The following is a 16714-nucleotide window of genomic DNA, read 5'->3' as shown; positions in this document are numbered from 1 at the left end:
CGTTGCTCGCGACTAACTGACTGTCAAAACCTACTTATCGAGCGAGTCTGCGTGTAGTCTGTGCGATTCCACAGGAAGGGGAAATGATAGCATTTCAGGCGTCCTTTGAAAACTAAATTCTGCACTGCCTCTGATTCTGGCGACGCGCAAGTAATCGATAGGTTCGGCTAAACACGCTTGAAAACATAATAAAACTCCAACAATTGTGTACAATTTCGAAGTGATTTCAAAGTTCCCGACCACTCTAAGCGATTCTATCATAAAGTGCCGTCTTCCTTCTTTAAATAATGAATAGACTGCGAGTTTTATGCATTTATGAGAAGAACGAGTGGTACAATTTAAAACAGTAGATACATTACATAGATGGGCATTTTTGTCTCAATAGAGACAAGGCCGTCTCCACTATAGCGCCCACTGTCCTCTTACAGTATACGCCGTTACCGCGTGACAATGAAGACGCGAGATGCCGGCGAAAACGACGAAGGTGCGCGCTGCATAAAAGATTGGTTGGTGGGAGAAACAGGCGTTCGAGGGGCCCCTACCGAGTCCATCACTGGTCTACATGGCTACTGTTTCTTGTAATTGGTGCCAAAGATGTTTACATTATAAATCTTAACTTCTCTGTTTTTATTTGATTGAATGAATTGCTTAGATTTTATCCAATTTTGTGGTCGCCGAATGGGCGGTCAACGTGTGAAAAAGTTCTGCGATTTTCAAAGTTCGTGTGTGAAATTTTCTACCGTAACAACATCGGAAACCGCGAATCGCATCCGACGTCGCTGTGACAATGAACTAGTAGCTCTTTGTTTTAATATTAGCCGTGTCGCGGTCAACTGTAGGTGGGAGCTTAATTTGCGAGAAGACCCGCCCATGCGTTTACCTGTTGGACGCGCTTACCGAAGTTCAACCGCACGCGCCGTGATAGTTCTATCAGGCCAAATTCGAGCACAATATGATGGCGTCGTAAACGTAAACCATCGATTAGCCCAAAGGGGATTCGATAGTCATAGTAGCTGTCTGGGGTTTTACAGGTGAATTTAATTTCCCTTAGAGAGACGCCTGCCTCTATGTTATAACTGGGCCAGATTTTATACATTTATGATAAGAACGAATTGATGTGATTTAAAACAGTAGAAATATTCAAAGAATTTGAGAATGTCGATATACATATGTATAGTCCTCAATTTATTAAGATTGTTAAAGAAGAGACGAAAATTGTATATTTCTCAGTATCTTACAGTTTATGTCAACAATCTTTATTTTTCATGGAAATCCACAGTTTAGTTATAACATAGACAAGAATAGTTAAAAACAAAGGGTTTGACAGTCGTTTAAGGTCAACGTTCGTTGGCAATCATGGTTGAAATTTGGGGTTCCCGAGTTGTGATTTCCAATTAATCAACAGGTTGCTACACCGATTCTGAATCGGGAAACTTGAAGGATTTGGCTTGTTCTACCAGGTACAATCGATCAATACATGTTACTTTTCTCTTTTTAATCTAACAGTCTCTTCAGCGAAGACAAATTGAATAGAAACGTTGGAAGTTTGTAAATATCAGTGCAGTATTGATAATCGATGGTTCACAGTGGTCGCTACACCGCTGAGTCTGCACTATCGTACATTTTGTATGTTTATGTAATAAGTTTCGATAACAACTTTACGTAAAGTTTAACGACGCAATTATTGCATTCCATTAATAGCAGTATCAAGCTCCTGTCCAATGAACATTTCGTAAATTACTTTCGTAAATTGCACTCCTACGTGAATTTACATCACTTACATAATTAATCGTACATCTTTTATGACGTGTGACAGAGCAACTGACAGAGCTAACTTTACATTCAGAATGCATTTTCGAACAAAAAATGTACCGACGTATAAGCCAGAGATTTAGTCAGCATTTCATGTATGAAGATAACATATTAATAATTTAGATTTATTACTACTTTATTATACACGAAAACAACACGTTTCGCGTTCGTTTGAAAATATTGATTATTTACCATTACAACACGACGTCGCTAAATTCATAATGAGCACAACAAATTAGCACGTTGCATTATTTCTTAATGGCCAATTAAGGAGAAATTACTGACCATTCTGTGCGCAGTATGTACTGTAGAGGCAATGTTATCTTATCATTCCAGATAATGTGCACGATCGAATGAATAAGGTATTCAATGCAGATTATAGGAACGTGATTTACGTTGAAAATATTTCTCATCGCTTTCTACAACCTGCTACCATCTTTCTGGAAACAAATGGATTCCTCGTCGAAAGAAGTCCTCATTTTTAAGGCTATCCATTCGTCGACCCATTTTCGGACTTCGGTCTCGTTCCGGAAGCATGTACCAGATAAACCGCACTGCATCGATCGAAACAGGTGAAAATCTAAAGGGGCGATGTCAGGAGAACGAGCAGTTCTGATTGCTCATGACTTCCCATCGTAGCTCTACCAACAGCAACAATAGTTTGTACAGGCCTGTCCGGGTTACCTTCAAACCATCGACAATGTTTTCATCGACACGATTTCACCAACACCGACATGTTGAAATCACCGACAATTATTTTACCGACATTATCTTTTGACTTATAAGGGTGTCTAAGGAGCCTTGTCCTTCATTGTTAATGTCGGTAAAATAATTGTCGATGAGGTTATTGATGGTGATTTCGTCATGTCGGTAAATTAACATTGTCGGCTAACTCGGTGTCGGTGAAATTATGTCGATAAAAGCATTGTCGGTGATTTGAAGGTAACCCGACCCGTCCAATTGACGGCCCGCGAGCCACGCTTGGCTCGTTCTCCCACTTACTTATTCCGCTAATTGTAAGGTGCGAAGCGATGACCCCCTCTATTTGACACAGCTGTGCCTCCTAAACCGGCCGGCTTTTTGTTTCTAGCTGTTTATGGATAATCGATTTTACATCGTCGGTAGTAGAGTGGCTTGAGCAGTGGGGGAATGGATTGATTGATGGTGGGGACCGTGTGGCACGTGGCGAGGAAGTTCGGCAGTCCTGGTTTGTAGTACATATGTTTGGACAGTTTGGACACAGTGTTGTAAAGCGAAATCGAATGGGAAGTAATAACGCAACTTAATTTCAGTGCAATCTAACCGCAACGACGGAAACTTGTGCAAACACCTAATAATAGTGTGTGCCGTCGGGTAACGCTAATGCGGGCGGTATATTCAACTTGAAATTAACATAGGAACAAGTACCTAGTGCTTCGACAATGTTTTCATTTGTTAAACGAAACGTAGAATCAATGCAAATCACGGAAACATGTTCCGCGTTACATTGAAACTGTGTTTTCAGAATACCGTGTTAAAAGAGGATTGGCTGTACAAGCAATACAAGTTGTCAGCCGCGGTTAGCTCCATTCAAATCTCTACTTACCAATTTTATTTTATAGATTTCTAAACTTACTTATTTTATCTTGCGATCAATGTTGGTTTTCTTATTGGTCCTGATAAAAATAGTTAATGGTACGAATTGGCTACTAGAAAATTAGAATTTAGATGGAACATTTGTAACTCTGGATCGAAATGGACACAAGTTCCGCCATTCGAGGGTTGACACTCGAATTAATTGGAACAGCCTCCATATTTTTTGACTTTGCTCTCCAAGACTGTTTCACTGCGTAGTCCCAATAAATTCTCCAGCAGCAGTCAACGTGTTAAAATATCTTCCTCGAAGTAAAGGGAATCATCCGTCGATTTCCGAGCGCGTTTCAATAGGAATTTTAAGTGAAATAAAATGTTTACGACAAGTTCGTTGATAGCCGAAGCATCGCCGCGTGAGTTGATTTCTAAAAAATTACATCGGCGAGTCTGCGAAATGAAAAATGGTGAAAAATTCCAGGTGGATATTGGTCGACTGTCGCAATACATCCAACTCCTTTTTTTACACGGTCCTTGTTTACACGATTTTGAAATAACACGGTGCAAAAGTGCATATCTGTTTGACTTCGCTGCTCCGATTTTTTTGCACGGTGTTTCGTGGAACATACATATACGTATCTACCATGTAAAAAAAGAGTTGCGCGTAACGGATTACGAGAGGGTTGTAGGTTTGTACTGTTTTTTCCAGCTCTGGTCCAAGCTCAGGTGGACCATCTGGTGAGCCGAAAAGATTCGGGGGTAGCATGGGATCGAAATGATTCGGATTGATAAAGAGGTATGTGCAAAGAGATGAAAAGCCCCGGGACGGTGGAAGGGTGGGAGGTTGAGCAAGGTGGAATTCGTGGCGAGGGTTGCATCGAGGGTGGCTCGCACGCTCCAACCCCTCAGTAACGCGGCAGCCTCCGTCGAGGAAGCACCCCGGTCTTCTCCATTCCGTTTCCGATGTAAATACCGTTGCTACGCCACCGAATTCCCGTCAGTGTTTATATTCCCGAGTGGATGATCTTAACGAACGTGTCCGTCGAGGATTTGCGCCCTTCGAGACCGTCTCATTGAAGCCAGAAACGTTGTTGCCGAAAAAACAATGCGATGCTACTTCTTATACGCATGCGATCAACAGGTTAATTCTTCTTAGACGAGTGAGTATAGCACTTCTCTGTTCTCTCTCTCTCTCTCTCACACACACACTCTCTCTCTTCCTCTCTTTCTTTCTCTCTTAACAGCCGAATCTTCAATATTAAATTAAATCACGTTTGATCCTCTGGAAGTTAAACACCGCTATTCAATTTGTATTGGCACCGGTTATTAATAGTCGCTCTGAGTAATGAGATGTTTTCGAGTTTAAATCCTTTCACTATTCGTGCAGAGAAATAAATTGTGTTCCGAATGAGTAGGAGAAATGCTCTATCGAATGGGAAATTGTGATGCATCGCGAAGTTCGAACGATGCACTAGGGTGCTCCAAGATTTTCATTCGCCTCTTCAATGAATTCCTTTTTTAAAACAAACATCATACTGGGAAATTGCGGGCACACTTTGTTGTTTGCTCTTACCACTGGATGAGATTTTTTACATCGGTGTTTGTGGTATAAAATGTTTAGAAGATCTCGTTCTTCCGCGTTGGCGGTCGTAAAATAGTGTAGCGGGGTTTTTTTTCTGCGAATTAACGACGGTTCTGATGAAAGATCAACTATATTGCTATTCGTTCTCGTAAACATAAAATTTAACGTTGTACTATGCCGTAACATTTACCGCCGCTAGCACAAACAATTTATTAGCATTCAGCGTAGAAACATTACGTGTCTAATGATTTTCAAACAATTCGATACTTAAGTACTTGTTTGGGTGGTTCGATATGTATCAAAAGATGAGGAACTTGTAATCGATCTGTGATACCAGTATGTGCCGAACCATGGCAATGTCGATTGTATTGATACTTTCGAGCCGGTATTAAACTGTGCTATTTGCGTAGATTGCACGTAGATTGAAAATGTCTGCAAATAAAAGATCGTGGGTATGGCAATATTTTAAACAGAATGATGGAGATGATGATGTATAGTGCAATGTATGTGCGAAGTAACTAAAATTCAGCAACTGTACGACTAATATGATTGAACATGCAAAAATACACGGCTTATATAAAGAAGTAACCACAGACAATATTGGAGAGCATTATGAACTTCGCAATTGTTTCCATTATGCGGGTAATAAGTAGACTCCGGAAGTTTATGCACGATAAATATGCAAATATGCTCGAAACATATGCAAATTTTTCCGATATTAATTATATATTACATTAAGTGTTAGGTACAATATTGAGTATTAACAGACATTTCACAGTTATACTGGAGTATCGTAATTCGAATTACAATAGATTACAATCATTTTTTCTAAATTTGATGGCGTCAATTGATGGCGTTTGTCGGTCAAAATTAATTTATACGCCGAAAATGACCGCTCCACATTACACGACGTTATCAGTGCATATTTAAATTTACTTATACTGTGTTGTTGCGTATATATTGGATCTTGTTCCAATTCAAGGCATAAAATTCGTACAATTCTGCCCATGTTGCTTGACCACTATTTTTTGTGTGTATGGAAGTATTAATACGTTGAAGTAATTGCGATTTTCTATCACACTTTATACTTTTATTGCACATTTCACAGTAAATATTATTTTCATTATTTTCGTCAATAATGAAATTGGGATCGCCTTCGATCCAGCTTTTCATCAGTAAAACCTTACTTTTCCGAACTTTCGGAATTTTAATAATGATCGCACGCACTCTCACAAAATTCGCCTTATCACTTCGAGTATCAAACTGAACTGTTCGAATTCTAAATTCCAACAGCTACATGTGTTCTTAGAGTTGATTCAGTAAGCAATATAAGGTCGTAACATCATAACTTGTTGAGGCTTCTTCAGTATTATATCGGGGTGTCGCTATTATCGACGCTATTTGGTTATGATACGAGTGCTTATTAATAGATTAAATAAATTTAACAAGATAAATGATTCATATGAGCATGAGATATGCATATACACGAAAAATAATATGTTTTAGATATTTCTCTTTGAAAAACATATGCAACAATATATTGCACATGTTTTTCAAGAGAAATATGCAAAACATATGCATTATGCAAAAAGTGCAAAATAAAAAACACATTTTTAAAATCCTCTAATCGCAAAACGTATTTCTGTTTAAGTCCCATTGCTTTATCAGTTTTCTATATAAATATGCATTTGCATAAACATCCGCAGTCTAGTAATAAGTAATAATTGATATTCTTCGTTAGCACACACATATCAGTAAAAATAATGAAATTTACATTGTACACTCATCTAATTAGATTGTAGATCAATACATGATCTTGCAATTTATTTACTGTACTTCAGAAAATGACGCAAGAAAGAAACAAATCGATGAATTACTTTTAATTTTAATAATTATGGATCTTTAGCCATTTTCAATCGTCGAAAATATGGGATTTAAAGCATTATTAAATTTTCGTGATCCCAAATATCAGATACCTAACAGAAAATCTTTGGAAACGATGTTAGATAAAAGATACGTTGGAGAAAAGATGAGAGTGCAAGAAGAATTTCAAAATGTTCTTAAAATTTGTATAACAGCAGATGCGTGGACAAGTATTTTATACAACATTTTATAGACCATAACTTTTGATTGAAGACATATATTATTGAGACAAAGAAATTTATCGGAAGTCATACAGCTTCTGCCATTGTAGATCATTTAGATGAATTATTTATCACGTCGAATATACCGAACAAAATAACAACTATAGTAACCGATAATGCTGCGAATCTATCAGCGGCCATCAAAAAACTTCCGTTTCTATTGATCACACACATTGTTTCGCACACACGTTACATTTCATTATTAAGCATTCTCTGCATAATATTATTGAAATTCGTACTGTACGAAAAAAGTGTCGTCGAATAGTTTCATTTTTTAAATCAAGTTGTTTAGCAACAGATAAATTGAATGAAGTGCAGAATATGTTAGGATTACCTAAGTACAAATTAAAGTTAAAAGTACCGACACGATGGAATTCAACATATGAGATGTTTGATAGACTGCTTAAATTAAAACAATCAATGGTAATAGCTTCGTCATCTCTAAAAATTAGTTTTTAACAGCTAAGTGACAAAGAATAGGATTCCTTGTCAGAAATTATGCGATACTGCGACCATTTTTTTTTTAAATGGCAGAGCTAAGTTCGGAAAAACGTACTAGTATTTCCAAAATTTTAGTAATAACACAGAAGTTACATTTTTCCTTCAATACTCCTCATGATGGAATGAGGAAGAAAAATAAAAGATATTCTATTGCAGCATTATTAGATCCACGGATCCGAGATTTATCTTTTAATAGTGAAACATTTGTTACGTAAGCATGTAAAGAATTAGTTAATATAGTTAATCCCCAGAAAGCAGCAAGTACAGAATTTCCAGTACATCAAACTGTATTACCAGAGACAGTCCCCTCATTTTGGTCAACATTTTATGCACAAGTAATTACAAAAAATACATTGACTAGTAATAATGACGTGTCTTCAGAGTTAAATTCTTATATGAAGGAACCATATTTAGCTAGGAATGAGAATTGGATCGTATTGGAAAACAAATACATTAAAATACCCAATATTTTCAAAACTGGCAAGAGAATATCTTTGTGTAATGGTATACCTTTCGAAAGAGTGTTTTCCAAAACTGGCGGCATAATTACTAAAAAAAAAAAAGAAATCGAATAAAAGACAATGTAATAGATAAAATATTATTTTTACATGGCTAGATTGTTTATCATGTATTCATTATAAATAAATGGTTTATCATTATTATCTCTATTTTTGGTCGCTTTTTATTTATGCTCCATAAACCTATCATGCTCACCATACTTATCACCGAATCTTTTCATACAATCGAACCAACCAGATATGTATTTGAACACAGAATTGCTTGAAAATCACGAGAATGACAGACCTCACGCTCATATCTATTATAGATATCAACTTTCGGTTGTTATCGCTCAATCATCACAGGATTGTGATAATATCTATAACAAACCCATTCAAGATGTACTTATAAAGGATCGAGGCTTCTGAGCAACTATCATTAGGGATCGATACTTTTTGATACCCAGAGAATGATGTACATATGCTTGTGATACCATGATTCTTTTGTCACAAGGAATCGATACCGCTTGAACATGCTGAAGGCCCATCACTAGTGAAAACTTTTAGAATACTGTACGAAGCAAATTTACATGAAAGGATCTCTTGAATTGAAATTAATTTATCTTGAATCAAGTAGCTCTAGTCCTGTTATTTTAATAAATATTTAAGATGTATTCTGACTATCAATAACCATTTCTTTAAAATAAAACTCTTTTCACTTACAAAATCCAACTATTTCAAACAATTCTAACAATGTCATAATATGTTTCAACAATTCCAAATTCAACATATCTTACAAAGTTAGAAATTAAATAGTGTGTTATTTAAATAATGACATATTAAGATTAATTTAATTTTCTTTACATATTGGGTTGTAGGTGGCAGTAATTGGTATTTAACTGGTGTTCGGTTGTAAATATAAATATATTTTAATTTTAACAACTTGTAACTCATTGCAAATGCAGATAACTGATTAACCCTTATGCCAATAACCAGGTACCCCCACTGTCAGTTGCTTTCTAAAACTTACTTAATATATTTGTTGACAAGTACAAGCGTGAAATAGAAAATTATTTTCTTTCTTAATATGTTTAAACGGGTTGAAAATAACAGTATTTTACAATTCCTCTAATGTTTGTACTACTTTAAATTACATGTACTCATTTTTGTCAAAAATGCATAAAATTCGTATGAAACCATGCAACATTTGTTTGAAACATTTTTCGTACAACAAATAACTTACGAGTTATTTAAAGTCGGCATGTTAAGAGACTCACCCTGCATAAAATTCTATTACACAGGGTGTAAAAAATGATGTACTTGATTTCTGAGATCATTCGAAGTAACTTTTTCCGTATGGAAAAGTTTCACCTCGGCTTTGATAAGGAGTTATTAATGAAAAACGCGGGCCAATCAGAGAGCGGTTACAGCGGTCTGATTTCGGCTCGACCAATGCCAACGTTACGCTCAACGTGACCAGTCGCCGAGCCGGAATCTCTCCTCTATAGACGTGCTCCGATTGGTTCGCGTTTTTCGTTAATAACTCGAAGAAAAAACTTGCTTGAAATAACCTCATGAATCATCCTTTTCAAGGAAGTACATCATTTTTGGGACACCCGGTATATAGAGACGCTACTAGTCGAAATATTTCAGGTTCGTCGGCCGGAGGAGTGGCGCACATTGTTCCGCGTGCGGCAGCTTTAAAGGCCGGGTCTTGAAGAGTTTCGCTCTCACGGTTCGTTCCTCGTCATCGTTCTGCAGAAACGTCGGTCCGAGGGACGTGAAGGAGGCGCGGTAGTGCACGTCGCCGGACTGACGAGAATCGTATTCACAGAGAAGAACCCGAGAAGAGCCGATTCGAAAGCGGGGGAAATCTTGCGTTTCATCGTCGCAGGCGGAAGCACAATGAGCCGGGTGCCGTCTGTTCCTTTCGTTCTGTAGATTGAAAGAAAGGCGGAAGCGGACGCGATCAAAAAACCGTCGCGCGGGCGAGGAACCATTACATATTCACCGTAGAAGGCCGACGAAATGGCGACGAGCAACCCCGCGCAATCGATGCATTTGAAATCCCCGCGGAGTCCTCGGCAACTACCGAAACTGCCTCCGATACCGATCGACGGCCAGAGGAGTCCCACGCAGTTGTCGGTAACGAAAACCCATCGCACGCCCCTCGTATTCGAATTCCCGCCAGAGTACAATGCGGAGACGCCTAACACGAACTTCGACTTCGATGAATTCGGCCGTTCGAACGACGTGGACCGATCACCGAGGAGTCCAGGCTACTACGCGCGCTCGAAGAGCTCGAACAGGGACCTGTTGCACTCACCGAGCCGGAAGTCGCCGACGTTCCAGTTCTGCGATCCGAGGAAGATCCTCGGGAAGACTATGAGCTATCCACCGAAGAGCCCCATCTCTGGACCACCGGCGGTTCCAAGCAGATCCTCCAGCTCCTCGAATTTCAGCCCGAAGAGTCCGAAACACAGGAGAAACTCCTGTTTCGAGATCAGCGGCTCCAAGAGTCCTTTGTCCACGACGGCAGGCGCACCTGCACCGCATGGTCTGCCCAGTCCGAAGTACTCGAAGCTGAATCTTGAACATCAGTCGCAGAATAGTCCGAATTATAAAAACAGCTCGAAGACGTCCACCGTGGAGGGATCGTTCAAAGACAGGAGCAACAGTCCTGCCGAGAAGAAGCCTAGCAAGAAGGGCAGCCATTTTAATCGGAGTCAAGGGTGCCTCGACGAGGCTGGAAAGGGTCAGGCTAAAGAGAACGATGTCGCGTATGGCGCAAACATGTCGAAGAGGTCTACCAGTGACTTGTCGGAGATCGAGGACGCCGATACGGAAGTGACGCTGTTGTCCAGTCCGAGGAGAAGAGACTCGATGAAGAGTGGACTCGGTAAGTGTACTTTCGCTGCGCTTTTCGTTTAGTTTTTCCGATGCGGTGTCGCGCGTACGGCTGTCCTCGTTAGCAGACCATTGTCGGCAACAACCTGCGCCGTCCTGTCCTACTTGACGCGAACCGCGTATTATGCAACAGCCATTTTCGAGGTGGACTCTGTCCAGAAGTTTCGACGTTTGTTCCGCTCTGACCCTATTTTCGAGTGGCAGCAATTTTTGCGCTCCGACGATTGTTCTGTTCCGCTGAGCCAGCGTCGTATATTGCCTCCCCCCGTTCAAAGATGAAATGCACTTTACCGATGCACCGGGGACGCGCGGAAAAAGAGGTCCACGGTAGATATGCTTTGTACGGTCGCTTCGAGTCTTCCATTTATTGTTTTACCTTACTTTGAGTTGCACGTAATCATTTCTTAGAACAAAAGGAAAATTGATATTTACGGGTTGGGTTAAAAATGCTCTTTTCCGATGCTTCAGGGACGCGCGGACAAAGAGGTTCACGGAGGATATATGCATTATACGGTGAATCGAGTTTCTCTCTCATTATTTTCGTTTATTTCGAGTTGCACGTAATCATGTTTTAGTCAAAAGGAAGATTGATATTTACCGGTTGGGTTAGAAATGTACTTTTAAATTACTTCACAACAACTTACAATTACTTCAATTACATTTATTATAACACAGTCTCGTAAATTTAAATTGTTTGTACTTTGGTTTAATTTCGAACTAGTGTAAATAGGTTCACGTAACTTATGATGTAGTGCTTATGGTACGCATAATATCGAAAGGATATCATTAGAATTTGTATAAGATGGGTGAGAGACCGTCTATAACGAAATACATTTACTTATAATTTATTGTAGGTATAGAATAGAATTTTATTTCAACTTTATTAAACGGAATAACAAATTTTTTTCGAAATCTTTATCACGAGTCTGACTCGATTTTATACTTATGGGCTACAAATGTAATTTTTCGTATTGTAATTAGCGTTACTTGTTTCGTTACTAATTGAAAGCAAGCTCGACGAAGGTTTATCAAAATACAAGAAATCGGATACAGGAAATTCGGACTTTATTACCAACTTGCAATCAGTGTAAAACACCTATTGAATAAAATGCATTGAGGGGCAATTAATTATTGATTTCTTTCTGCGAGAGAATCTCGTGCCCATTTACAACGCGCACAGAGTTATGTTGTCCTTGTCGAAAATATTTAATTATTTATACAATACATTAAAATGAGACAACACCCTTCCAATTAACGATCTCTAATTCTGCGTAACGTAACGGGTTACGTAACGTTATAACTTTTAATTCCTTGTAATCTGTCCAAAGGAATCTCTAATTAATGTTGTAATTCAACGGTGATCAAACTAGTATCTGACACTGGAATTTTGTGGTTCGATAAAGATTTTAATAATAAAATTTAGAAATTACAAAAGAATTTCTTATTACAACTTAAGACGCTTGTGGACACGAATAGAAACAAAAGATCGCACACCAAGCACACCAACGTCGTTACTCAACCAATCAACAAGCGTAGATCCTTCAATAGACCAATCACACTATACAGATCGTTCAGTCAGCCAATCATGTAGAGAAATCGCAATATTCAACATGGAATTTATGAACATGTGTGTTAAATAGTCGTCATAGGAATTATAATTATAATTAGACTGCAGATCATTATACAAAATAAACATTGTTTTCATTAATTGCAGGACGTAGGTACTAAATAAGAGCTTATTTCTCTCTTTTGTAGTTTTATTAAATTGTAAACAGTGTGTTGGCAGTCTCAAATTCTTTTGGTCCAAATTACATCTACCTAGTTTTGCCATAAATGAACATAATCTGCAGTCTAGTAATAATAACACATTTTTAACTTACATAATAATAACACATTTTTAACTTACATAAAAATATTCTCTGGAATATTTTACATAAGATGATACATTTTAATATTACATTGTGAATACGGAGATATTAAAGCGAAACCTAAACTGCAGATTAAACTCCCATATCTGCAGATATTTTTCAATGTACTTCAAAAACCACACAAATAGGAGAAAAATTAGATATCACGCGATGGAGCAAATCTTTAACCTATTGAAGATGTTAAAAAAATATTCGATTTCAACTTCTGCTATAAGATCTGCTATAACTTCAGTATTGTGAATGTTTTAAGTAGTCGAACTCAATAGAAACGCCTACCGCGACATTTCGGTCCCGAGCTTATTTTCGATTCGAAATTCTGCTTCGAAAATTGTAAATTGTGCCTCGAAATGCTGAGAACTACAGTATGTGAAAAACAAAAAAAAGTGTAGTCATTGCATTAGTATTATCTCACCCTTAGTATTATATCTAACCCTGCACCACGTTGCGTACACATTTCTTTCACATACAACTCGACTGATTACTAATCCTTGCAAAATCCCGCGGTAGAGTTGGGATCAAATTTTTCAGAAATATCGTGCACATCTATTCCACGAATTTCTAAAATGATGTTTCATATTTGAGAGAATGTATCGTGTTGAAATCTCTGTTTCTAAGTAGAGTCCTTGCAAAATCAGTCATACACGCGACGTGGTACATAACTTATACTATCCAAATTGAAACAATTTCGACCAGAGAGTCTCCGTCGGTCCATGCAACACGATAACGAGAGGATTTTTTCCAAACGCACCGGAAAGTCGTCACGTTCGCCGGTCCGTGACAAAACTCGGTAATCAAGGGGAGTTGTCAAGCGGTACCGCGGAATACGTATAAATGCACGTACATGGTTCAAATAATCGTCTTGGTGGCTACAGTCCCCCTAGAACAAGCGAAATGGTGAAACATGAGCGGAACGCTCGACGAAATTCTGCACTGTTGTCGTGTTTTGCTGTAAAAATACGGAAATCCGTTTTGAAATATCGGTCCGCGCCGCGCCGCGCGCCGGTGGCCGTCTAGTTTTGCGCGCTTTTCCACTTAAATTGCGTTGTTAAATCAATAGATCCGATTACTGGCACAGCAAACAATTTTTTATTGATCGTAAATACAGAGTATTAAGCGCGTGTATTAATCGAAATACAGATCCTGCACTGTCGCGATCGAATCAAATATTTGTAATGCGGACGAACATTTTATATATTTTACCTACGTCGATTAATTTTTTCTTTGGAATTCGATGCATTTTGAAAAAGACGTCGTTCCCTACATTCGTTTACTTGAAAACAGAAATGTACATTTAGGGTGTAAAATTATAGTGAAATTTACTCTATGTACGACGGGTATACATTAAAATTCACAGCATCTGTTACTGTGATTGCTACCACCATTGTAATATATTTTCTTTATTTCATCATTTAAAGGTCCGTATTGACTGCTGCATATACGTGACCAGGAATAAAATTGGAGCACGTTTTACGAAAAAAGAAATCAAAATTTCAATGCAAAAACCCTCTAAAGGTTACCAAGTGTACAGATTTTTTTGTATCAAAAACCTTTCCTCTTTCAGTTCAAATATTCAAAACAATACAATAGTAGACAGCAGTATAGTAAAATTAATTGACGCTGTTCCACAAATTTCCTTACTTTAAGAATTACGGCAGCCAACGAAATGGCTGGTTCTAAATTTTGTTAATTTACGATTATTGAGATTATTGTTCTGGACATACAGTCGGGGACAAAAATAAATAGACAGTTAGTGGAGATATGTAAAAATGAAGTTTAGTCGAATTAACGTGACTGTTACAAACTCAAGTTATATTTATTAAATATCCTTATAGTGTATACATTATTTAGCGAATAATTGAAGTTCATATTTACATCTTTGTGTAAACACGCCGTACTATAACAAAAATGACAGCTATTTATCAGGAGACAAAAATAAGTGGACACTTGGTTATAATGTTATTGTGAGGTAAGAAATGTTACAAACATTAGGCACAGGTCACGCTTACATGCAGTGATCATCTTCAAACTTATTAGTACCAATTCAAGCTTCGTACAAGTAAGAACATTTATACAATAATTGCAGAATGTCAGAAACGAAAAAAATTTCATATCAAATTTGCCATTCAATTGTATCGAACTGCTGTAAGAAATTAAGTTACCGCGTAATAACTCGGAAGTGCAACGTATTTAAAAGTGCAATAGCAAAAATTTATAGAAAACATCTAGCACATAAGACCGTGAAAAATTTAAGAGGTCGTAGACGCAAACGCTGTATGTACCACTATACAAGGAGACCGCCGAATTTTTCGTACAAATCGAAAAGATCCGGTGATTGTAGCAAGAAGTATTGCAGAAATAGTGGAAGTAAATGTTTCAACAAAATTATAAAACGAAGACTGCACAAAGCTGATTTAAGATGCTGCAAGGCTAGACGTAAGCCACATATTAATAAAAGAAATATGAGAAAACGTTTAGCATTTGCAAAAAAATATGTGAATATGCCACTAGCATTCTGGAAAAATATAATTTGGAGTGACGAAAGTAAATTTGAGTTCCGACAATTAAAAAAAAAGCACAAAGTCTGGAGAAAAAAACATGAAGCGCATAAGAGATCATTTGCTGACTCGAATCCTATCGAGAATTTATGGAGTCTACTGGATGCAAAAGTTCCATTGGACCAGCGAAATAATAAGGTCGATTTTTTCAAAAGGTTAAAGTCTGAATATGAAAAAATTAGTAACGATTATATTGAAAAGTTAATACAAAGTATTCCTCGACGTGTGGAAATAGTAATACAAGCTAAAGGCGGCAATACCAAGTACTAATTTTGTTATATGTTCCATTTTTTTTTTATTTCTGTCTCGTGATAAATAGTTGTCATTTTCGTCATGGTACGGCATGTTTACACAAAGATGTAAATATGAACTTCAATTATTCACTAAATAATCTATACGCTATAAGAATATGTAATAAATAAAACTTAAATGTATAACAGTCATGTTAATTCGACTAAACTTCATTTTTGCTTGTTTCCACTAACTGTCCACTTATTTTTGTCCCTGGCTGTATATTATGGTAAAAATCGCTAAATCTCCGAACAAATATATTCTTGTTATTTCTACACTCCAATGTAAAATAGTAATTTTTAGTGTTCCGTACAGTTAGCGTCGAAAACGACTATCTACAATGAAATTCGTTTCCAACGCGAACCAGCATTGTCCCCGGGGGCGACAGACAAATCTATGAAAAAAAAATCGTCGGTCTAGTCGACAGAACAATCGATATTCATCTAATTACGCGTGATCCCGCAACGGCTGAGAGGAAGCATAATATCTAGACAAAGGGCGGATCAAAAATCGGGTCGCCTCGGTGTAATCATTTTTCCCGTCCATAGACCAGATGAGATTTCCATTTAAAGGCCTGGGAAATAAAACGAGCATGCTCATTCCTCCTTCGTCCGCTTTCCATTTCTTTTTCGTTCCTGACTTCATAACTGAAAATGAGACGAGACTGCCTGTATTTCGAGAGCCGAATCCCATAATTCTCCTCGACCTTTAATCCCTTCCGCTAGTTCGAGTCACATTTGGACGGAATTTGACGGTGGAAATTTTAAATCGGTGATTATTGGTCGCCATTAATCGATCGCCATTTATCATGGCTCCACTGATGGATGTACAGGGTTTTCGATTACAGATGGGAGAAAATGTAACGGGTGGTTTGCCAAGACAATATAAGACGGAAATGAAGAATAACAAAAATTCCGATTTCGGCTTC

General features: G+C 37.8%; 1 protein-coding gene across 1 annotated transcript; it reads left to right on the top strand.

Moving 5' to 3' along the window:
* The first annotated feature begins 9965 nt into the window (after positions 1–9965).
* LOC143357166 (uncharacterized) lies at positions 9966–14980 on the top strand. Its single transcript, XM_076793450.1, has 2 exons — positions 9966–11004; positions 14356–14980. The coding sequence occupies exons 1-2, from the start codon at positions 10134–10136 to the stop codon at positions 14364–14366; spliced, it is 882 nt and encodes a 293-aa protein (XP_076649565.1). The 5' UTR covers positions 9966–10133; the 3' UTR covers positions 14367–14980.
* Positions 14981–16714: the final 1734 nt, after the last annotated feature.

This window comes from Halictus rubicundus, chromosome 9, assembly GCF_050948215.1.
Source record: "Halictus rubicundus isolate RS-2024b chromosome 9, iyHalRubi1_principal, whole genome shotgun sequence".
NCBI lineage: Eukaryota > Metazoa > Arthropoda > Insecta > Hymenoptera > Halictidae > Halictus > Halictus rubicundus.
This window is presented reverse-complemented; position numbering and strand designations above follow the sequence as displayed.

Coding starts and splice junctions, on each gene's coding strand:
- LOC143357166 (XM_076793450.1), top strand. CDS start 10,134: ATGGCGACGAGCAACCCCGCGCAATCGATGCATTTGAAATCCCCGCGG.